The following is a 25,294-nucleotide window of genomic DNA, read 5'->3' on the forward strand; positions in this document are numbered from 1 at the left end:
TCAGTTTGTCTTTGGCATTTTTTTGTTCTTTTATTTATTCTCACATCCAGTAAGTAAGTGTCAATTTAAATGTTTCAGACTCTGAGGCTATTTGCAGCTGAATGACTGCATTGGTGCCAAATGTTTTCCAAATCTTTGTCATACCTGTGATGACGTTTACATACGGTATATATTTCAGTAGTGCTTTCTCCCTTCTGGTGAAAGCCAAAACTTAACATAAGCTACCCAAACAACAGACTACTCATCACTAACAAATTCTAATAAATCTTTGGTTGGTTCTGATCAGTTTATCTTGTCTACTAGCCTGTGTTGCTGTATCGAACATATGGAGAGAAGAGCCACGGCACAATCACCTCCTGGCCTACGACATGATTCATATGACAACAGATGATGGTTACAGTATTCTCCCTCTCTGGCAAACAGCACACATAAACACACACACACATAAACACACAGATAATGAGGAGAGTGTCAACCGGTATCAGGCCAACTTGTACACAGACATGCCTCACTGTCTGAGACTGCAGCCCTGTATCTCATATCAATGTCAGTGTTGGGGTTGTCATTCGCAGTAAGAGCCCCCACTCACTCCTGTTTCTTCAGTCAACGGTCACATAACCAGTGGTCATCTTTGTGTCCGAGGTAACTTCTTATTCAAATGTATTTTATTATAAGTATGTCTGTACAGACACATAATTATACTGTACACACATTCCCTGCCTTGGTTTTGTACTTAACTTTGCATGTCATGGTTTCACACATTTCAGTCATACCAAATGTGCTGACACTTTCACTAAATGTCACACACAATGACACAATGAGAAGGATTATGTGACTGTACATTACTGGAGTAGCACAGCACACAGTGGTAACATTGCAGCGTGGGAAAAAATCCACCACGGTACTGTATCCCATGTATCTAGACCAGTGTGGGATGTATTTGTATTTGGGCTACACCCACTGTGTAGCTGTCCCCCGCCAGCCACCATATTGAATTGATTTGAGCCTTGGCCATGGTGGTAGAGCAAAGTGAGCTGAATACTAAGCCTAATGAGACAATGGCTCTGTGTGCATCATGTCTCTGGGGTTGCATCTCAAAAGGCCATCTTCCATCCTTCGTATCCTCCTGCCCCATTGCTTCCCCAAAAACATTGCAAAAGGCTTTGAGATATACCCAGGGATATTCTTTTCCCATGCAATAAGGAACTAATGAAAAGCTTTTGAGACTCTGAGTCAGAAACATATGAGTCAGAATTCAATAATATACAAAGTTGCCAGGAATTTGAAGAAGAACAACGCACAGCACTGCGTTTCTAAGCCTTCATATGATGTCATGGCTGTATAAATGGAATAGTGTTATTGATCGAATGTAAGTGGATAGAATTGAAGGCTCTGTGTGGGTAGGCCCCTTAAACAAACCATTGAGCACAGTGCATTTACTTAAATGAAGAAAAGCTAAGCCTGTATGTAAATAGATTCAGCCACATTAATCTGTGCCATGGTGATTATGAAATGTAATATTCAGTCTGAAATGTAGGACAAGGAAATGTAATAATTTGTGTCTGAAGCATATTCATATTTAGATTCTCTGCGCATAGAATTTCTTTGTGACATAATGAATCACCAATATAAATGCAATAACAGGCGTTACAAGGCCTCGCTCACCTATAGATGTGACAAAGGCTCCACCTAGTGGATGGTCGTTAATATTCTTCATGTACAGCATATTTGCCCCTTATTTATTATTCTCCACTGCACTCTTCGTCTCCATGCTTATACTAGGGCTGCCACAAAGGATTATTTTCAGTATCGATCATTTTCTTTCTTTCTTTTTCTTTGTTCTATAAAACAGTAAAAAATGTCCATCAAAATTACCTGAAAACCAAAGTGATGTCATCAAATGTCTTGTTTATTCCACCAACAGTCGAAAATCCAAAGATATTCAATTTGCTATAATTTAAGAACATGGGAGTAGCAAATTCTTACATCTGAGAACCTGGAAGTGACTGAAGTATGGCATGTCTGCTTAAAAAGTGATTTTTTTACAAAACAATTAATCGATAATCAAAATAGTTGGCAATTATTTTCTGTTTGTAATTAATTGACTAATTGTGTAGTTGACTAGTCATTGCAACTCTATATGTACCATTTATATATATATATAGAGAGAGAAAATATATATTTACATAGATAGATAGATAGATAGATAGATAGATAGATAGATAGATCATGAATCATGAAGTTACAGTGTGCTTAAAAACTGGATCAAAACTCTGAAGTCACCATCTGCAGTTTCTCAGCAGCAGGTGGCAGCAGAGGTCTCGCTGCTGTCAAAACTCAACATTAACCCATTTACTGTACGACAGTGGGTCATCATATTAACCCTTGACAAACCAAGATCATGCTAAAACACACCTCAAACATACTCTTTAAAAAGCTACAACTTTATATGTTACTGAAAACATAGACAATTACTTTTGTTGAAAATAGAAAATCAAGGCCATGCAGTTTAAATGTTTGATTTTACCCCTTTTGGCTGAATAGTACACTACACATTTACATTCATACTGTTACCAGTGGATAGCAGTAGCACACAAAATAACTATAAACACTAGTGTAATTCTTGTTCATTTCATATCAACCAAAAATATATATAGGTCTATGTTACTGTATTATTCAATTTGAAGAATCAATTTCTAAAACAGAACAAATCCATGAAGTTTGGCAGGACAGTGGAGCAGCACTAAGTCTTCCCCTAATATTCATTTCTAAGGATTAGTGCCATTCAATAACCATACATTTCTTTTTGCTTCTTCATAGTCTGTTTTATTACAGCTAGGTTCAGTTCAGGGACAGACATGTTGAAAGCAAATGGGGCAGCTGTCATTATAATATCTAGATGTGGAAATCTGTCTCCCCTTAATTGGGAAACCAGCTGTTGTCCAGACAGAATGTCTTGACCATAGGCTGCGGACTGTGCAGACTTTGTCTGCTCTCTTGAGTCATGTTGCAACGAGCTGTAGCTTCTGATTCTAATGTTTCTCCATGTCCTCCTCACATGGAGAAATCACAAGTGGCCATGGAGAAGTTTTGAAGCTGACATCTGTGTTTGCTTATGTTTCAGATTCATCTCTTTCAAAAAGAATTTGTATTGCCTGATTTATATTTACTGTAGAGGTGTACTGTGTTTCTCCCTGATTCTCTGGTAGCAGTTACGCGTAGCTCTACTACAGTAGTGTAATATAACTAAGTACATTTACACAAATATCCATCCAAAACTCTGCCATCCGCCTCCTCACCCACACCCATGACCACATCATCCCAAATTCCTCCAGAATCTCCACTGGCTCCCTGTTCCCCAAGGCATTCAGTACAAAAACCTCCTCCTCATCCACAAAGCCCTCCATAACCAGGCCCCTTCCTACTTCATAGACCTGCTTCGCCACCACAATCCCCCCTGAAACCTCTGCTCTTCCGACACCACTCAGGGACTCAGCACCGTACCTGGGGTGACAAAGTTTATAGCATCGCAGCCCCTCTCCCATACACATCCGTGACTGTACTGACCTGGACACATGTAGATCAATTATCAAAACCTTCCTCTTTAGATTAGCTTTAAAATGTATTATTATTGTTGTTGTTATTATTATTATTGTTATTAATGTTGTTGTTGTTATTATTAAATACTGTACAGATCCCTCTCCATGACAACAAAGCAATCTTCATCCACTAATGAAAATCATGGAATATGGTAGAAAGTTCCACAGAAGGCAAGTAAGTCTATCTTGACTTTGGATTGTTTTGTCAAGCTACTGTTTCCAAGGTCAAGAATGAACCTTCTGGTTTAGTACATAAAACCGCCTTGACCAACTACAACCTTAAAATGCTGCTCTCACACTAACGCATCAGTAATAAACAAGCAATATTGTAACACTCACAGGTTGTTTGTTCTATATAATGAGTATTCCTGCTTAAATTCTTGGAGTATTTCTGTAATGTGGTCTTGCTACTTTTACGGATCCTCCACTACACTACTGTATATATTTAGTCTAATGTTTCTTCATGTTCATGTCACATGGTGAAATTGTTAGAGATCAGACTGTAGACCACTCAGGGGCTCAGTGAAGTGAATCTAAGATGTATACTTTGTGATGTTTGAAACACATTGCACTGCAGTATACTAATTTCAATCACCAGGATTTAACATTAAGATCCTCACTCTGAGTCAAGAGGATGTACTACTGATAGGGTAGGTACATTCTCTTTTTGCCTAACTCTAATTCCATACAGAGCTTAACTAAGTGTGAGGTTTAAGGGCACTTTAGCAGGGTAGCAGACCTTTTTTATTCTCTCTTTGCAGTACATCTGAAGAGAGTCGTCTTCATGCAGTACGTACATTTACTGACGTACTGTACTTAAGTACAGTTTAATAAAACATTTAATCTGATGTGTTTTTGTTGTGTAATTTAATATTTTTAACTTCTAATTTACTGTTTAGAGAGAAATATTTCACTTTCTATGCAAAACAGAGGATGAGTTTATAAAATATGCATATTTTGCACATGTTATACAGTAAATTGGTTAAATTAGCTTCACCTCAACCAACTAAAAGTGCTGCTTACATAATAAGGCATCAGATAAGGCATAGGTAACATTTCAAAAGAGTAGTATTTCTTCCACTTAAGTTGAGGATCTGAATCCTTCTTCAACCACTGTATGTAAGTGCTGAGTATGCATGGAGGTCTTGAGGTCTTGTGATCCTAGAACTCATACAGAACAGCCAGTATCTGCTTCCAGGCCTTGAGCCAAGCTGTAGAGTGACGCCCACATTGCTTTGCTAAAGACGGGGAAAAAATGTGATGGGGAGCTGTTGGACAACAGGATGAGGAAACAAGAGAGCAGAGAGATGAAATTGGCAAACAGGGTCACACACTCAGCATCTGGCGTGAGTTGGGAAAACAGATCTGCTCCATTAATGGGCTGTTTTTTTGCAACAGCTTGTCTGGAAACACTCACAACTTGGCCTGGTGTCAGTGTGCAAGACAATGTTTTCTCCAGCTGCCATGTGATTCTGCTGAAAGTTGCAGAGGTTTTCTTGTGCACAGTTAGCGGGACCTTGCACTGATCAACATCCGGTGCAGAGTTTGACACTATAAGGCTGTTTTCACAATCTGCTGAAGGTGAAGCTTCTCTGTGCTCACTTTAAATCTCATTTTAAGTAAACATACAAGCATGACTTTGTGACGTCACCACCAGTTTGGAATCTTGGTCCTAAATGCAACTGACAGAAGTGTGATGTGGAAACTTGAAGCCTCCAGTATACATATACTGAGTCAGTGAAGGTGGAGACATCTTTTGTCCAGACGTTAAAATTCTGCAACAAAAGAAAGGCACTTGTATTTTTCAATGAGAGAGATGTACTGAATTTAAACAGTTTGTGGAAAAACATATCAGACTCAAATTGTTCTTCAAAGCAAATATTTTTATATGTCTTAAAATATGTGTGAGGGCATCTTTAATTTAAATAAAAATGTTGTGATGGATCATCAGCAAAAGCAGGTTTGTGATGAGACAGCAGCCAATTTCTGGACAAAATATGAACAAACTAGAATTTAAATTTACTCTTTTCTACTTTTCAAAGTGAAGTGCTTTTCAAACCCTCCTCTTGTTGTGGAGAAACTGGCTGGATAATATATATTATTGCACATAACATATTTTTTGACAGTTAGTTGAAGTAGACTGGATTTCTGTCCATCGATAACCTCAAAGAGTACCGTATTAAACTTATCAATTATTTGCACTACCATGGACAACCCTGCAAAGCCAGTTTACAGTGACAATTTGAATACTAAATAGACACTGTCTGTGGTGGAAAGTAACTAAGTACATTTACTCAAATACTCTATACTTAAGAACAAAATAGGGTTCTTGTACTTTCCACCTTATGTTACATCATACTACACCACAACATATCACGGGGAATACTTTTACTACATTCATTTTACAGCTGTAGTTATTATTTACTTTTCAGGAGAAGATTATATAATATAATTATACATATAATCAGATTATATGCATATAATTAGTAAAAAAATATGATGCATTGTTGTTAATAAAACTACCCACCAATATATGATGTAATATTAATGTACATTAATATATGTGCTTACATGTTATTGAATAAATAATAATGATCTAATAATGTAATACTGATAAGGGGCATTCTGCAGTACTTATGATAATACTTCTGGTAATTCTGAATGCAGGACTTTTACTTGTAATGCAATATTTTTATAGTGTGGTACTGCTAGCTACTAAGTAAAGTATCTGAATATGTACCTCTCCAGTACTGTACCCACTCACCTGTTCTTAAAAATTACAAGTTGTTTATCTTTGCTTATCTTTTGTTGTCTTTGTGGAGCTTTTTGTCCATATGTGTATCTCCCTGTACATGTGAATTAGAGCTACTGGAATCTGGAGTCAGATTCCTTAGAAGCTACTTGGCCAATTACATGTATGATTAAATAACTGCTTTTCTTTAAGCAAAACATATTTAAATCAGGTTTTTCTAATTCTAAGTTTTCTGTGTCTATGTATTTTGGCAACATGTTGTGTAATCGGAACTTTGTGCCATTGAAGCTTCATTGAACTAAAAATGTGAGCAGGAGAGGAGGAAACATTGGATGACCCTGGGAAGGTCATGTGGGGACAGTGCCCTGGATATGCAAATTTTGCCAGCCTGTATTCATTCAGGTCAGCATCATTATGTTGCATTATCACACTGTAGTCGATTAGCAGTTCTAATCCTCCATTTAAGAAGTTAGGGCCTCAATGCTTTCTTTGTTTTGTATTGGTTTTAGCATCGCACTGCAGGAAAGGGTCTTTTTCCAGTTTCTGCTGTCACCGTGGTTAGGGGGCGACCGTCTCAAGGGAAACGGCTGCGCTGTTTCTATTCGCTAAAACTATAGGTGTGTCAGGGGGTGTGCGCTTTCTCTCCGCCAGCTGTCAGTCATGAGGTCACTTCCGGCGGGTGTGAGCTCATGAATCTGCTTTGTATGGATGGTGGGGGATTTTTGACAGCGGCAGCGCTGTTGGGAAACAAACAAGGACGTGGTTGGGGTCGAGGACTATTTTTTCCCTCCTCGAGGCTCTGTCGAACTTGTACCGACCTCTTCTCAACCCAGCGAGATTTCCGAGGATATGGCGGCTTCGGATTGGGCTGGCTATTGAAAGGTAGATATATTAATTTAGCCTCTCACCCATGACCCCTCCTGCAGCGGCTAAGAGAAATATGTAAGGGAATTTAGTTGAATGCACAGAGATGGTTACAGCCTTGAAATAGTGCATGTTCTCCAGTTTTGAATTTATCCAGTTTTCAGACCAAAACCTTTTGTTTACAGGCAACTTGGACACATTAATAAATTCTTCCACAGGTCCATTGTTATTGGAGGCAGGCAAATCTGCTTTCAGTTTGGACGCCTTTGCCGCTGAAGTGGCGCGTGCTCATCAACAGGCAATATTTCTGTATCCATTAGTAAGCAATGCGTTCAACACAGATGTGATTTATTTATATTTCCTCGTTGGTACGCCCTATTTTAGCGGTTATGAAGAAGCTGTGACTTGCTTATTAATATTGTTTGTTATGAAGGCCTCTGGTCAGCATATTTGATGCAGGGTGACAGTGACAATGTCAAAAGGTCAATGCTATGAGTTAAATTAAGCACAGCAAAAGTCTAGACTTGATGCAAATACTGTTTTAGTCAGGGCTTAAGCACTCCAGACATGGTGCTGTAATTGCAAGAAGCAACGCAAAGAGCCTAAATATTAGAGATGGAGTTTGGTATTCTTGCAAGGAGCTTTTTTTCCAGTTTAAACTGTCTTTTTGAGCACTGCAGAAATGTGACAGGAAATGAGGGGAGACAGACAGGGGATGATGGCATGCAACAAAGGTCCCTGGCTGGACTTGAACCTGGGATGCTTGACATATTGCCTGGAAATCATTTTCCATTTTTATTATTACTTTGGATTGGTGTTCAGTACTTAGCACACACCTTCACAGTGTTGAAGTGACTGATCAATGGCTGTGATCAGTGTGAAACAGTGGTTAATGTGTAGCTGCAGGTGCTGTGAAGTCAATGTTTAGATAACCTTGGGGAATCTCTCTCTCCGTCTCAGTGGCTTCTGAAATGCATAGCTCATAGTGTTACAAATATCCAGTTACATCATTCATTGTTTTTAATGAATGCCTCACAAAAATGTAACTGTAGTTGTTTATCACCGTTATCAGGTTATTTACCTCTACACTGTAGTATAGGAATAAATTCATAAACAGGTCTCCATATTTAGATTAGCAAACATGATTTGAGTGATGGTGTGACTTCAATGAGCATGACATTCTGCACCTCAACTAATGACTCAGTCTTTCTTTAGAAAATTGGCCACCTCTCATGCGCTCATTTCTTAATAAGACTCTCTTCTGTGAAAGTGAAATTTGACCCAAATCCTGCTGTTGTACCTGTCCCATCCTAAGCAGTTTAGGAATGCATCTTTTATTTATCGACAAGTAGCAGAGTCCAATGTGTAATTCCAGTTGTTAACTCTTTAGATCAAAAATGCCTGCAATAGAAGGGTCCCAAAGTTAAAGCTCTTGACAGTGCGTTTTTTTTTTGCTCGTTTACTGTTGTTCAAACACCAAAATCTAACTTCTCCCTTTGTTTAAATCAGGTTTTATTTTTGATTTATTTAAATGCACATGATTAGAAGGGACGTACATTTTTAGTTAGTTATTGAAAAGTTGCATCTGGAGGTGTAGCTCTTTGCTGACATGTTTCTTAAAGGTGATCTGAAGACAGATGCTCCATTCTGCTGCCCAGTTCTAAATACATATTAAATACACAACTCAGTCCTCTGTGTACCAGGCTTTTACATAATCCCCCCTTTGCTAACTCTTTAAGCAAGTCTCTACATTTACGTGGCCTTTACCTTGGGATCAAAGGTCTTCACTCAGAACTATTTTTATGCACCTTAACTTTCTGGTAATGTGGTTAAAGTCCACTAATAATTATGCAATGATTAAGAAGTGTCTTTTATTTGTGTTGATGGAGTAAAGTAGTGTTGTAGTCAAGACCGTCCAAATCAAGACCAAGACCAGAGTTTATCGAGACCGAAACAAGACTAAGACTTTTAGGGGATAAGACCAAGTCGAGACCATAATTAGTTCCCTACATCACATGACACACAAGAAATGTGGAACGAGATCATAGGTACTGCTCAAATTGATCTAGAAAATCCACATTCCCATTAAAACACCCACATACAAATACTAAAAGCTGAAATCAACATAAGCATCTTTATTCAGCACTCCTTTTCCATGCTTACCATCGCGGGGAGGGATGATAGTTGTTAACAGTAACAACACATTTTTAATTAGGGTTATTGGCTGCATTTGAAGCAATATGTTTTACATCCAATCAAAGTTAGGATGTTAATAAATACATTTATTGATATTCCCAAAGTTATGGTCTTGAAATAAAATCCAGAGTCTTAATGTCTGAGACCAAGACAAGACCGAGTACAAAAGCGGTCGAGGACGAGACGAGACCAAGACCATCAAAAAGTGGTCTTAAGACCGGTCTCGGTCACTGCTTAGGCCAAAAATGTTCCAAGAGATAATATCTAAATATACCAAACCCTGATCAAATAGTAATTGCAAAAAACTTTTTTTTAACTTACTGGTGAGTAGCAAGTGGGTGGGGTTACAGTTATTTAAAAAATGTAAATTAAAAATATTGTTCCTGGGGTACTCAAACATATTAAAGAAACACCTTCTTTATTCCATGCAGATTTCACTAGACACTGTGGATCAGGAGGATCTCACTTAGAACTTTTTGCAAGTGTCTGAACTCTGTCCATACTCAAGCAATTGTTTGTGCTTCTTTGAATCATCCTTAAGGGAACTTGCCATGCCATCCTTTTATCATAGCTAGTTTCTGTCCAGCTGTGCTGACAGTTTTTTCTCCAGGAACCTGAGACCTGTAATCAGCTTCTGCCTGGTTGCATTCACAACCTGTAGTGACAGACTCTCTGACGCAGCAACAAAAACAGTGAAAGGTGAAAGGCTGAGATTTCTCCTCTCTACTCCTCAAACAGGACTTTCTGGTTCTGTTCTCAACTGCACAGTCCCAAGAGTTTATCATTTGTCTCTGTTGTGGGTTCATAAAGAGATGCATTGTAAGGATGTTTTGCAACAAGAACCTAGTTCCACTGACCTATTTTTCATGTTGCTGTATCACTGATACATGCAGGGGAGCAGTGGGAAAATGTTAGCATTGGGGATAGTTAAGATAGCTAAGATTAGTTACTGTCTTAGATTAGTTCCAGGTAGTAATTCCAGAAAGCTCTTCTAGCTCTTATAGACACTCACTGGCAAGGATAAATGGTACCACTGGCTTGTTATCCATTCTTCAGGTTTGAGGGTGCTTCTGCTATTTCTTACCTGTGTGAGCAAACCCAAAGAAATTAGCGTCTGCAGGTAGTGGGTCTTGTGTTGAGAACTGTAGGCTGGGGTATGCTTTAAACAAAATAGTTCATGCCAAGTGTCTTCCAACCACATTTAAAGGCAAACATACAGCTGTTCCAGATGGCTACACTCAAAGACGTACTTCTAAACTTGCCAACATACAGTACTAAGAGGCAGTAATCATTCAAATGGGAATAATGGGGTACACTTCCAGGCACTCTCCCCTCAAAGAAATTGCACTCATCTTAAAACCAGAAAAGTGGCAAAAATTCAGACATTGGCAAAGGTGTGCATAGTGTGAGTTTCAGACACTGTTGAAGGGTCCGAGGCTGCATTCACACTGACAGTAGCACTCACAAAATGCCACTTTCTTAGTCATGTCATTGAGGCCATTGATTTGTCACAACAGGGGTTCTTAGAGGGCTAACAGAGTTAAACTTTGCTCAACTTATGCTACATAGGGCTGCATCTAGCAATTATTTTCATTGTTCCATAATCTACAAATTTTTTGGTCTATAAAATGTCAGGAAATGGGGAGAAATGACACAGTGTTAACAAAGCCCAAGATGACGTTCTGAAATGTCTTGTTTCGTCGACAATCCAAAGATATTCAAACCGATCAATTAATTTAATAGTTGATAACCAATCAATTAATCATTGCAGCTCTAGTCACAATGCAATGCAATAACATCTGGCATAGTTGTCACTCAGATACAGATACAACACATATTCGTAGATGACTTGACTGTAGTAACACACCCACACAGTTTTCCTTTACACAGTGCTATTTTTATTCCAAGCGTGGTCTCTCTGGGTTTTTTTTTAGCCAGTTCTATGCTCTATTTGTTTTGCAACTTGTGTCCTCTATCCTGAAGGTTTGACCTTCATCTGAGCCAGGTCTATTCCCCTTTGAGCCTTCCTTATGGTAAAGTCCCTCCGGGTTGAAAAGGATTGAGGCCCTCCAACCAGACTTAACACTAAGCAGCTCTGGACAGGAGATTGGCTGTGCTAATGATTGGGGAAGGATGCTGTATGTAGCCTAAGCTATTTGTATGTTGAACAATGAGGGGACTTGGAAGGAGGATTTGACAGGTCTCTCGAAAGAAATGTCTTTCTCACCACAAATTCTTTGTCTCTCCCAGTCCTGTCTTTCTGGTCTGCTTATGTGAGAGTCACATCTCTCTTTAACATCCTGTTTGTCACCCTGTTTGTCTGTTTGTTGAGGCATTGGGGTCTGATCCCCATATCCATGTGAGCAAAGGCCTTTAGAAACCAATGACCTATCTCTCACTCTAATTCTGTTACTGATGTATCCCGCTCTCTTTCACCTCCACTGATCCGCTCAGACAAAAATATCTTCATCGGTTTTAACCTCATTTTACTACCATTTAGTGGTAGAACAAGGAACAAGGCCTCTACTGTATTCATCAGATGCTAGTTATGCTTGTTTCGGTGTAACAGAAATCTTTGACACTAGCATGGAAATTGACAGTGTTTAATAACATGACAGGTGACCATGCCAAAGTTTGAGGCAGGGCAACGATTGTTTTGGATTAAGATCGATAATAAGATACTGTGTGTCAGCTGTGTACCTTACATTGGTAAAATATTGACTATAATTTATAAGGCGATAGTGGAGTGTGTGCATATACGAAATCAATGAACAAACATTCTTTTCAAGATTTGCTGATTGCAACTTACTGCAACTTACTGCTTACTTGCTGCATGTAGGAAGCCAAAACAACATTTTGTGTTTTTGCCTTACTCAGCGATCCCAATACAGTAGCAAATTAGTGTTGTTCTGTCACCAGAGTGCTGCATGCTTACTCACAAACATGTAGGCTGGTTTGGCAGCTAGAATGGGGGAACTCAGGACTCCAGTGTCATGCTGGAAAATGTAATGAGATACACACAGCTGTCTGAGCAGAAAGAAATCTTGTTCTCATCTCAGTTTTGGTGATTTCTGCAGTCTGGCAGTCCCCACTCTATTGTTTTTCAGTAATGCAGAAACTCCCTTAAACAATTTTGGAATGTTTTTGAGCATACCTCAGAGAAAAGATAGTTTTGGGCATAGAATGAGAGAGGGTTCAAGACCGCCCTTTCTGTTGCCTTATTAAAGTGGAGATGCAACTACTGATTATTTTCATTGTTGATTAATCTGTAGATTATTGTTATGGTCAATTGTTTATTCTATAAAGGAAACTCCCATCACAAGTTGCCAGATTTCAAAATTAAGTCCTAAACCCAAAGCTATTCAAGTTGTTATTTTCTTTTTTTTTGTTAATATTTTGCTGATCCATTGATTGATTAATTGATTGATGAATTCATTTCAGCCCTTAACTATTGCACACGATTTCTCCAAGAGTGATTCCTGCACATCTAACATAATACTAAGAATTTAAGTTCCACCTGTAATGTTGTTAATCAAGCCACAGCATGTAAAATGTTACACTGTATATTTCTTGGCAGGTGGTCAGTCAAAGTTCACAGGTCTACAGACTGTGAGCTTTCTCTGCTGTCTTGGTGTCCCTGTGCTGTGCTGCCAGGGGATCAGTGTATTGTATCTTGGCAGAGCCTCAGGGGAAACAGAGCAACTCACAGTACAGACTCACTTGAACATTCCCTTCTTTTGGCACTTGCCATGATATGTACATTGTGCTAATCACATGTGTAATATTTTTATTTTTGGAGGGGAATGTGGCCTAGAGCACTTCATAAATATGAGTATGTACTTACTTGTAGAGCGTACTTGTACATAGTGTTCAAACTTGCCTGTCTCTGTTTTCAAGCCTAGAAATTTCTGAGCAATAGAATTTGATTTCCTCCACTTCAAATTTGTTTACAAGCACATATGGCAACAAAGCCATGCCCACATTTATTGCATTTCATGTTCAGAAGAAAAAGCTAAATACTGCAATATTTTTGATATTTTTGTACAATGCTGTACAGTTCTGCCGTCCAGCACAGTTGCTGTATATCAGTATATGAGTATGTAATGAAAGGAAAACCAGTTCAATTGAATAAACAAAAAAGTGCAAAACTCGGACAGGAAAAACAGACTCAGGCACTTGGTGATGTTGACCCAGTTTAATATATGCATGTGCGTCTTGCTGTCTTGTTACCCCAGCCCTGCATCTGTCTAGTGATAAAAACAGCTGGAAAAGATTGCAGGAGTTTCCTTACTCTGAGATTTACAGTTTGAATGTACTGCAGGGAGGTTTTGTAATGGCTGGCCTGCTTGATCCTTGTAACTGATTTGGAAATAAGCACAAAGTGGCAGCCAGGAGCCAGCATTTGGCACAGAATGGAGGTGTTGCTTAAGGACAGTGTCATTAGCGATGATGATTTTGGGAACAGCGAGAATTAAGCCTGCCAATCGTTCTGCTGCAAATACATCTAACACACTGGGGACAAACTGTGGCTATACTGCAGGTCAAGGTTACACAGCAGCTGTGTCATTTCTCCATATGACCTGATGCTGACATGTCAGATTAAAGCCTTATTAATAACTGGCAGTATATCATGACCACTTGCCCAAATTCACCATCTTTTACTCTCTTTGTTATATTCTTCTGAGCCAGAAAAAGATGTCCCATGCAATCAGGTTTATTATTATATATCATATATCTTTAAACAGAATTGCACCATAAATGCATTGCTCAATGCTTTAGCATACAATCTTATTGCCCTTCAGTGTTTAACAGGTTATTGGAAACTAATATGTATCTAATACTTATGATGTAAATTGGTAAATGTTTCAGCCTAGCTTCATCCCTCCCCTCACAGCTTTATGAGAAACAAATCATTAGGGGATAATGGCAGGTATAAACTAAATTTGCTCAAACTAAACATTACCACCAATAGCTTTATCAAAGGTCAACAGGACAACAGTAAATCAGTATGTCATGGCAGTAACCACACCCAAATCCATGTGTCTGAATTCAGATTTCAGATTCAGATTTTCTGTTTCTCCAAAACTGACAATTACAGGTAATGATTGCTATCATTTACCAAGGTTTTTATTTATATGGAGAATGTACCCATACAATTTCATGTACTTATGGCTCCACAACACATACACACATGCAGGCACACTTTCCGCCATGTAATAATGTGCCATAAACAGCCAGTGTGGAGGGATAGGTTTCCGTAGCCCTTTTGAGGTAACATGTTACACTGTCAGATTGCACCTTCTGTAGTGTTTTATGGTCAAATTGTATTGGCTCTGTCTTGTGATTGAGTGTGAATATTTAATTATTATTTTAGACACTGAACATGCTGTCAATACAGAGAGTCCACTGGGGTTTATCTAATCCACAGTTTTATGTCTAAACTCAATGCAGCAGTGGTTGTTTAACAAGCCAACAGCCAAAGCAAGAGCTCATCTTGAGTAACATTTGTCTTCATAGAAAGTCCTGTGCATTTAGAAATGGAATATTTGAGAAACATGCAAGTTTCCTCAATGAGTGGAATAGATAACTCCAGTAGTGGAAAACTACATATATTCAGTGAAGTATTCAGTGAAGTAGCTCCTGCAGGGGTGTCCCAATGGTTTAGTTGAGTGAGCAAAAATACTTGTAAGATTTATTTTATTAGTCATGTTTTCTATAGGAACTGTTATACACTCATGGGGATACAAAAATATAATAAAAAACAGGATGGTACAAAATATATTTATATTGTCCAAGTATGTAACTAAACCTCATCTTGTATGGCAACATGGATGAATAGTTCTTAAAAGAAAAAAAATGGACATTTAAGCATCTACAATTAATTGACATCTGCTTATCTTGTTGCTCAATCATCTGCTGATGAAGATCATATGATATAATCGCCACTTAAACTGCATTACCTCATAACAATAATGTAATGTTGCCAGAGCCTAATGCAGGCTTAATGTTCATGATGATGAATTAAGCAACTCGAGCAAGTTTGCTAATAGATTTTCATATTGTACAAAAATGAATGGAAACTAAAGCATGTCTGGAAATGAGAGCATAATACACCTGAAAATATAAGCCTTTATAGCATGCATTTTAAATTATTTCTAAAAATGTATAGTATAAAGTATATATAGTAAAGCTCAAGTATACATAATTTATAATTGAGGAGCTTAAATTTGCAAAGACAGCAGTTTGGACCTTCAAGTGTACACACAGCAGACAAAATGTGCTCTCTACTGTACAATTAACTGTCAATGACCCTGAATCGACAAGGTAAGCAACCTGATAAAAGGATGATTGAACTGTTAGCTGTCATATGGCTCATCTGTCACAGACTACAGATAAAGTCCAATGTCAATCACTTCCCGACCTGTACTTTGGTCAGTCTCCATAACGATAAGAGGGCGCCGGCCAGCATATCAGCCCTGGGTGATAAGGGTTCACTTGAGTGTTTACACTGTGGGCACGGTCCAGGCTGAGCTCATAGAGTGAACTCTTAAAACAAACTGACAGGCGGAGCTGGTGGGACAGCCCCATCAGCCCATATTCCTGCTCCAAGACCACCTTTATGCCCCCTGGGGCTCTTCTTCTTACATGTCTGTCAGCACTCACACCACATGATGGGTGGATTAAACATTAACCTGTGGTCAGCTCTCGGTCACACACACAAACAGAAACCCACACACACTGAATGATCATACAAATTCTTGGAGAGAGGTGGATGTAATGTTGTCAGGGACCAAATTCGCATGGAAGATTTCAAGTTTTTGAATGAGGAAGGTAGGAAGATGTTGTTTTGTTGACAAATTATTGTTTTTTTATGTTCTATAAATAGGCTATACCTAACTTACCAACACTCTTTGACAAAACAATTGTTGTACAGCAATAGCCTATACTTGTTTTATTCTAACACAACAGACAAGTAGGCTACAGGAGCATTCTCCTTTATCTCTTCTCATTGCCAAGGTATGTTCTCCTGTACTTGGAAGGACTATAGTTTTTTTTCATGCCTGGGCGAGACAGGCCCATACATACCTCTAATGTCTTGGCCTGCTGCCAGCGTTATCTAGGGCTGCTCTATTATGGCAAAAATCATAATCACTATTTGGACAATATTGAGATCATGAGTATTCCACATGAGTTAAAGGACTGATCCACATGCTTCAAAGCATCTACCGTTTCCATTGTAATTGACGTCCAAATCAGTAGCCCATTCAAATGCCTCGAGGGTTTTTTAGCCCATTACATAAGACATCATTATCCAACATTATTAAGCACACACGGAGCGGAGTCGAGGACAGACAGACCTGTGTCAGGTGAAAGCAACTTCTTACGCTACATTACGTGTGTGTGTGTGTGTGTGTGTATGTATGTGTGTGTGTGTGTGTGTGTGTATGTGTGTGTGTGTGTGTGTATGTATGTATATGTATATATATATATATATAAAAAATAGTGTATAGTAGCCTGTGCAGGCCGTGGCTGTGATTTATGGATTAAAATTTATAATAAAAATAAATAATATTAATATAGCTTGTTTTCATAATCCTTGGGAGACAATATCCTATTTGAAAATGATATTCATTTAAGCATAATCTGGGTTTTCATAGGCTACTCTTTCCAGTTCTTGTCCTCATGTTTGATGGTTTTGAGAAGCGTAGAGCTTTATTGAATGCCCCAGAGACTGTAGTTTCCAGCTGAAGACTGTGTGGATCTATGTGGATGTAAACATGGCACAGGATCAGATAACATGATTCCCTTTAAGTAGCCTACACTACTTGTTGAGTGATGGATACCACTACTGACACTGTCAATCTCAACAGAGCAGGTGATTTGTAGATCATTTTCCTAAAGATCTCAGACAGCCCTGTAAACTAACATCATGCTGTTCTATGTTCTTTCCTGTTGGGAGACTAAGGCTGTGTCCTTGCCTTGGTCATGTTCTGAGCATGTTTTACTGCCTCAGCCAGAGCTTTCTAACCGCTTCATGGCCTGTCTGTCTAATGTGGGACTGCGATGTATGAGCATAACATGGGGGGCTGGGTGAACATACTAAGAGACTGTGAGAAATCCATCGGTCTGTATGGATTCTGTATGCTGCAGTAGGCTACATCCGGCCCTGCTACATCTGGCACAGAATTGCACAAGTCTGTAATGGGATTTATTGATTTTAATTAGAGACTGAATTCCACTGGTAGGAGGTTGTAGCTGTTTTCACATTCCTGCTGCCCGCTCTCTGCCGCTGATTTCAAAGCGTGATCCATTTGACGGCATTGCCATGGCATCGTCATGGCGACCTCGGTGGCTCTCCTCGTCTTTTGTCAGTGTAACCCCCCTGTCCTCCCCTTTTGGACCCAATCCCATCCCTAACCCACACAAACACGAATGACCTTGCTCATCTTCCTCTCAGTGTGCACAGTGCCCTCAGTGGGCTTGGTTGAGTGAGCACAAGAGAGGTCTTGACCTAAAGGACAAAGGCTTGCTATTTCTATAGGAACTACTGTTTTTTTTTCTCTCTGTGTGTCTCACTTGCTCACTCTCTCTCACACATTGCTGATAAAGACCCTGTAATGTAGCTTAACCCGAGGGTCTAAGGACAGAGGATGTTGTATGCTGTACAGAGTGTAAAGCCCCATTAAGCAAATTATGGTTTGTGATATTGGGCTTTATACGTAGTGGACACTCCTCTCCACTCTCCATGATTCTTTGCGTCTTTTTCTGTCTCAATCCACGAGACCTCTGCTATCTGCAACTAAGCTGCTCTGTCTGTTTATATTCTCATGTTGTATGTTGGTGGCAACACAAGGTTAGCTTGGTCCACCACTTCATAGCTGCTGGTAGGGGGGTCATAAGTTCAGAAAAGGACTTGTGCAGGTGTGTTATTTAAATGGAAAGGCATACATGCAGTGTGCGTGTGTTGACACAGACTCAATATATAGTCCACTATATATTGACCTGTTTGTGGACTCTGTCAACGAATATCTATAAACTCAGTTTAGTTTATACTGAAAATAGATTTTTAATAGTCCCAAACATGTCTCATTTTACCATTATATAATAACTTGCCCGGGTTACTGGAGGGTTATCTAAACAGACACCATGGATGTTAGTCAAGCTGTAGCCAAGAAGCTTTTTTATTTTTCCCCTTGAAGCAGTATTATAATGAGACAGTGCTGAGTGAAGTGAGTGTATGAAACAGGATGTGTTCTAAAGGAAGAACTGAGGGCCAGGAGCTAGAGGAGGCAGAATGCTAAAGAGGTTTGCTTTATCCTAGCAGAGCTAACACTGCCTCCATTCAGAATTGCTAGTATATTGTAGAGAGTAGCTCTGTGAAGTGGTCCACCTCACATCCTTGGCTTCTTTTCATTTAGAGTAGTGTTTTTAATGGGTGGAAATATTCAGGGTCTTTACTATTAAATTAAGTTGAGTTCTTCAAGGCTGTGATTCTTGATTTTATTTATTTTTCTTTGCTTCTTGACCCTGGATTAATCCAAAAAATGCATGAAGAAAGTTCACTAAAATGCTGCCATGCCGTGCTGTCTTTCCCAATGACTCTGGCCCTAAAATATTTATAATCATATTCATCCATTTGCTATTAGGATTTCATATTTCCAAAATTCCCAACTTCCATGTGGCAGAATGTAATTACCAAGTTACCATCGGGTTTCCCTTTTAAATATGTTTGCAAAAGCTGAAGTGTGCTGAGATATTTACTTTCAGTGCAGGAACAGCTAGGCTGATGATGCCATAAGCAATCAAGGTAGCTCTAAACTGAGCGACAAACAAGTGATTTGTGTGTAACACTAACTCAGCATTTTGCCTCTTAACAACACAGAGTTGTATTAGCCAATGTGCTCCATAATTTTAAGAGGGCTCACTACTCATCCACAGCCACATCTATCCAACCGTGTTGTTGTGGACTTTGGGCCAGGTCTTTTTGTCTTACTGTTGTTGTTATTAAAAACTTTTTCAGTTAGTAGTTAGTTTCCATTATATCACTGATCTGCTTTTGGCCATGTTGCCAGCTAGTCACCAGCCCTGGATGTAGTAGGGACCTTCCCAAGTTTCTTCCATTATTTTCTTCCTACTTTCTTTCTTCATCTTGAAGGGTTAAATGCAAAGAAACATTAATTTTATCATTAACAGTCACATAACACATTGAATGACGTTTAAATTAATCTATTTTATTTGCCCTGTGCACTCAAGGCGAAATATCCAAAAAATCTATACTCTCAGTAGCTGCTTCAATGGCATACCTTTCATTTCTGTCATTAGATCTTATTAATAGACTCACAGGGAGCACTAAGGGTAAAACATTTTGAGCATGTAGTCAGTCTCTCTTCTCAAACAGCCTACCATACATTACACAGTACGGGACCAGTTAAGGTTAAACTAAAGGCGGTCATGTGTAAAGGTGTGTAGTAGTAGTAGTAGTAGTAGTAGTAGTAGTAGTAATAATAATGATAATATTAATAATAAACTTGGCAGAGAACAATCAGCAGCTGGTGTCCTATAGCTGTATAGCCACCCTGACCACCACTGCCCACCTCCCCCCCTCTTTGATGTTCTTAGCGGGGTCTGATGGAAACAGCTTACTTAAGATCGACCTAGTTTACATGCAGATGTATGACGATCTAATATGCAATATAAGGTCCATTCCCTCTGCCAGTCTTAAGCTTAGCCAACGAGACAAGCCCACTTCTTAGTGTACTTTTATGTGCATCGCAAAGCTCCTCCCAGTTCCCACTGTGCAATTCAGCATAATCTCACCCACCTACTCTACAAGCCAGTCTGTCATGTCTCTTCGCCCTCGCCCCAGACCTAGTCGCCTTGTCACAACAAAGCCTAAACCAGAGCAATGACCTACATCCCTCGACATGTCTCTGTGCCTCACACTCTGTCCCCTGTCTTTCTCTTTCTGCAGCAGTATGAGGTTTGTAAGGATACTGTGCTGTATTTGGAGTGAATAGCTCAGTGGAGAGGAGGGGCCAGTGTTGTGTCATTAGATACTCCGTGTCATTCCCTTACTGCCTGCTGACCCACTACAGCAACGTGCAGCACCTGTTGGTGTGAATGGCTACTTGTCGCATCAGCAATACTCATTAGGCCTAAATGTATTTAGCCATTGCTGTGTTAAATCATGTGCACTAAAATTGATAATGAAAATTGTGTACATTCATGGTGCCTAGAGGATGGATCCTAACCACTTTGGTGATCGCCTACCTTTTATTCATGAGCAAAACAAGACGAATCTTATTGATTGTGTAGATCCCTTTACTTTTCCTTTGATATCACGATGTTATTTGTGGTTTTCACTGAAATGTCTGAACAACTATTGGATGGCTTGCAGTGACATTTTGTACAGACGTTCACGTCCTCCTCGGGATGAATAAAGATCCCCTGAGTTTGCATTGTGTGGCATCATCATGTCAAGGTTTTCATCCGTCCGATACCTTAAACTTTGTCATAAACTTTGGTTTATGACCGAATACCTGCAAGCTGAATGACGTGTACTTTTTGTTTATCGCTATCTAGCAAATGTTAGCATGGTAACACGCTAAATTATGGAGTTGACCATGGTCAATTTTATGCATAATAAATATCAGCATGTTAGCATTGTCATTGTGAGCATGTTAGCAAGCACTGCTGTATCTAAGCCTGACAGAGCTGCTAGCATGGATGTAGACTTGTCTTATAAGTCTACATCCATGCTAGCAGCTCTGTCTTTCTTTTCATATCACCTCTTTGACCTCTTTGTCTTTTTCCCCTGTAACTCCCTTCTAACTCCAGTCTGATGTGTGAGAGTGCCAGCAGCCCGCTTCTCCACCGCAATGGTCGATATGGAGAGCCACTACCATCCCCCTTCGCCCCTGGAGGACTCTGTGATGGGCAGCCCCCTGTGCGCCGATGACGACTTCATAGGCAGCATGGAGGAGCTCCAGGACATTTCCCAGTCCATCAACAGCAGCGCCCTCAGCTCCTTTGATGTCCCCGAATATCAGTCCTCTAGTAATGGTTCTGAAGGTTCCACTGTTCTAGGTGAAGTCTCATTTTCATTTAATTAACAATATGAGAAGATAGCAATGTGGGGTTTGCTCCCAATCCCCAGTTTCCAAGTGTCCCCAGCAGCTCAGTGTAATTGCCTTGCCAGTGTTGTTGTTATTTTCAAGAGCAAAGGTCCTCTCAGTTTAGCCCACCAATTTATTATTTTAATTTTATCCAACTGAATGTTCAGAGAGGACATACTCACATACATAGAAATACTTGACTTAACCCACAACAAAGCTGCTCTACAATCCTTTAGCACCCCTTTCTTTACTCATATTGTCTGATTCACACACCTCTTTGGCCAATAATCCTTGATCTTAATTGGTTTGTCCTTTTCTCTGATTTACTGTGTAAATCAGTGAATTGTGAGAGCCTTGATGCATTTTCTTGCCCCATTTCCCATCAATTGCTTCCATGTGTCCTCCTTATTTCTTCTTTTTTCTTGCCTTATCTACTTATTTTCTGTATTTCCTTGTTTTACCTCTCTGTCCTCCTCTAGCCCTTCTCTTCACACCATATCCAATGAGGAATTTGCACATTCCTCAGCCACTATGCACCACCTCTTAGGAAACATTCATTTTGCTGCTGTGTTTCCTCCTGAATAAATGTCACATGGACATCTGGGAAATTTATGCTACTACCAAATTATGCAGCAAGTGAAGAATCAATGAATGGTTCAGGAAGAAGAAGAAGAGCGTTTAATGAAAGAATAGTGGATGTAAATGAAGGAGAAGGAAGGAAAGCAGAAAAGAGTGGAAGGAATAGGGATAAGGCATCTCAGAAAGAATTGATGATGTCATGGAAAAGTCAGTGAGAGGGTGCTTAGGATTTATTCATGTTTGGGAGTGCAGTAAGAGACAGGAGCAGAAGAAACACTGACATGCTTTTCTTGTCTACACTCCACTGAAATGTGTGCACTTGCACAAGCAGGAACACAGCTCCAGGTCCACTGCCAAATGCTGCTTATCCCCGTTCTGGCGTCTGTCGACCAACTCATGTGGCTTGATTTAGTGCCACTATTTTGCTATTTGTATACCAAGAAAGTTCTACCAACCATGTTCCCTTTACAAGGTGGAAAGAATCCATGACGAAGATCAGTAATACTACTCCAGTGCTGTGATGCTTGTGACAGGCAACAAACAGGGCAAAGAGGTCAAACTGCACTTCACCAGTTCTTTGCCGCAGGGAGATGAGACTCAAGATAATGGCTTAATTTGAATTGTTCAACTTGTATCCTATGTACTGCAGGCTATAACAAGGCATTATATGGTTTTATTTATTTATACCTTTGTGTAACTATTACATTGTCTGATGAATGAAATTCAACACAGCAAAACATTTACTAAGCTTCACCAGAAGTGGGAATTAAGGCGGGGGAATGTTTGGAATTAACTAGTTCATACAAAGTGTAGTCCATTCATATCTGAAGGCAAAAGAGTTTATAGCTGTTCTGTTATCATAGAGAGGGGCGAGACTTGATGAATTGTACAAATGAGGAAAAGAGGGTACGCTTTCAGACAGTCTCTCCTCAAAGGTGTCAACACTTGGTGTCAACACTATGAACACCAAACTAGTTCAGAAAGTCTGTTCTCCATTGAATCTGCCTGGTGCACAGAAGTGGATCATTTAAAAGAAAAGGCTGGCAATATTTTAAATTGATTAAATGAGTAAATAGTGCATATCACTGTGGCTTATTTTGTTTGTGTTTTTAATAGTTTTTGAACATTAGTGTCTATGGAACAGTGGAATACGCTTTATCAGGCTTTGGCTACACAGAAGATATTTGTTAGTAGGATCAATTAATTACTGGTTTTGGTCTTTTCATGGTATTTGTAGACCAAGATGTATGTGTATTAGTCTGGGGAAATGTTTAATCACCCACGTTCTTGGGTTTTGTAGATGCCCTAACACCAGCATCCAGCCCGTCGTCAGTTGTTTATGGTGTGGCAGCAGGCCAAGACGACTTCTCATCTTCCTCCTCATTGCTCAGCCTGGAGTGTCGAGTTTGTGCTGACCGCGCCTCGGGCTATCACTATGGAGTCCACGCCTGCGAGGGCTGCAAGGTGAGACAATGTTAGATGCTGGTGAAGACTAGACCAATGTAAGAATTAGTGACTGAGCAGGTGAGTCTCATTAATGGCCATATAGTTGTTGGAGGACATTATTCTGAAGGATTGAATCTGTGGCCAAATTATCACACATGCCTCTGCCTTAGGTGGTCTTATTTTCTCACACTGCACTGTAGTTTACTTACTGCTGTGTACTCTCCCTATTTTGGTCGATATCCATCAATCACCTCATCTCACAGTCACCCAGTCTCAAGTAGAGACAAGCCAAGAATCACAAACAGCCTTCTGACTACACGTTTAATCAACCTCAAGACAAATCCTATATTTGGAAGTAAAACACTGAAGAAAGGAGGACCTAAATCCAGAGGCAGTGTCTTGTGACTAATGATAACTCCTAAAAGCATCAGACATACCAGGCTCTGCTTTCACACGTGGTCGCTCAATAATCTTTCAGTTAATTGTTTACTCGTCATGTTGAAGAACAACCCAAGGCTGTTCTTTAAGAGGCACTGAAGGACAAAGATAGTTTAACTCGAGGTGTGTGTGCATGTGTTTTTGAGCCTGTATTGGTATGCCAGTATTCTGTATTCTTTTTTTATTTGTTTTTTTTCTTTTCTATTAATCGCTGAAGGGAAAAAAATGAAGGGAAAGCAGCTACTGAAGCAAGATACTTTTCTACACTTCTACACTGTGAATCCAGTGGGAGTATGTATGTCAGGAAGTAATATATAAACTCAGTAACTCCATCATGTCAACATGATGTTGCAAAGAAATTTACATCGGAGCAGCAGCTCACTTAAGTGTGAGTCTGTGCAGTGATAGAAGGATTATGTCTCTGTGTTAATGCTAATAGTGTATATGTGTGATTGTCAGTCCATGCATCAATATAGAGGTATCAACACTAGTAGGTCCACAGGGCAGAGTCAAAGTTGTGATCTGCGCAGGGTGAAATTGTAGGGCTGTAAAACTGGAAAAAACAAACATAACCTAGGTAGACCTTGAACTTTTATGATAACCTGTGTTTTTGTTTGTTTTTTTGTGACTATCACTAGTGACCTGTGAAGTGCCTCATGGTAATGGTGAAGGCCGTACTTGCAACATTAGCTGGACCAACTGAACTCAGCATTTCTTGATCAAATCTGTCATAATGGACCAGAAAGTCTTGTCACATTTGAAAGGCTACTCCAAATTAGGTCAGAGTTGTAGCAACTTTCTCTTTTTTTTTTTTTTTTTTTTAATTTAAAGCTTTACTCAAAGGTTGATTGTAGTGAGGCGACAGCAAATGAGGGGAGACAGAGGGGGACAACATAGGACGCCCACTGGGAATTGAACCACGGAAGTTTCAATCACAGTTAATGGTATGCATCTTAAAATCTAGGCCACTACAACACCCCGAAGCACCCTTCTTTTGCCAGGATTTTGCGAATACCCCTTCCCTCCGAGTCCTTTCCAGCACTTAGTATCCCATGATCTGCTGTGTGCCTGTAAGTCAGTGGTTGGCAATAGGCGGCCCGCGGGCCAGAATCGGCCTGCCAGCAATAATATCGTGGCCAAATTGCTTTGATAGCAGAAAAATAAATAAATTGAAAGCAGCCGGTGCTGAAATAGTTCTCAGTCATGACAGCTACAGTTACTCACATAATCACTTCCTCTTAAGTAATTGTGCCTCCAAAAAGTGCAAGAACATTTTTTGCAGCAATAGGCTACTTTGTCAAGTT

The 25,294-nt window shown here is 39.6% G+C and overlaps 1 protein-coding gene across 5 annotated transcripts in view; it reads left to right on the forward strand.

The window, feature by feature from the left end:
• The first annotated feature begins 7,053 nt into the window (after window positions 1-7,053).
• pparab (peroxisome proliferator-activated receptor alpha b) overlaps window positions 7,054-25,294 on the forward strand; it is a 35,507-nt gene continuing 17,266 nt past the window's right edge. For 2 of the 5 annotated variants that reach the window (XR_005442800.1, XM_038705494.1), the window contains exons 1-2: window positions 21,291-21,498; window positions 23,407-23,570. Coding sequence is in view for 4 of the 5 variants with exons in the window: in XM_038705494.1 (XP_038561422.1) it covers window positions 21,291-21,498; window positions 23,407-23,570 (372 nt within the window). In the remaining variant the exon portion in view is untranslated. Of the gene's footprint in view, window positions 7,234-16,094; window positions 16,243-16,649; window positions 16,779-21,249; window positions 21,499-23,406; window positions 23,571-25,294 lie in introns of those variants that run through there. The other 3 variants (XM_038705496.1, XM_038705495.1, XM_038705497.1) reach the window with 3 other exon arrangements.

The sequence above is a fragment of the Micropterus salmoides genome, unplaced genomic scaffold (genome assembly GCF_014851395.1).
Source record: "Micropterus salmoides isolate LMB-PRFRI ecotype aquatic unplaced genomic scaffold, ASM1485139v1 Ms_hic_scaffold_8, whole genome shotgun sequence".
Lineage (NCBI taxonomy): Eukaryota > Metazoa > Chordata > Actinopteri > Centrarchiformes > Centrarchidae > Micropterus > Micropterus salmoides.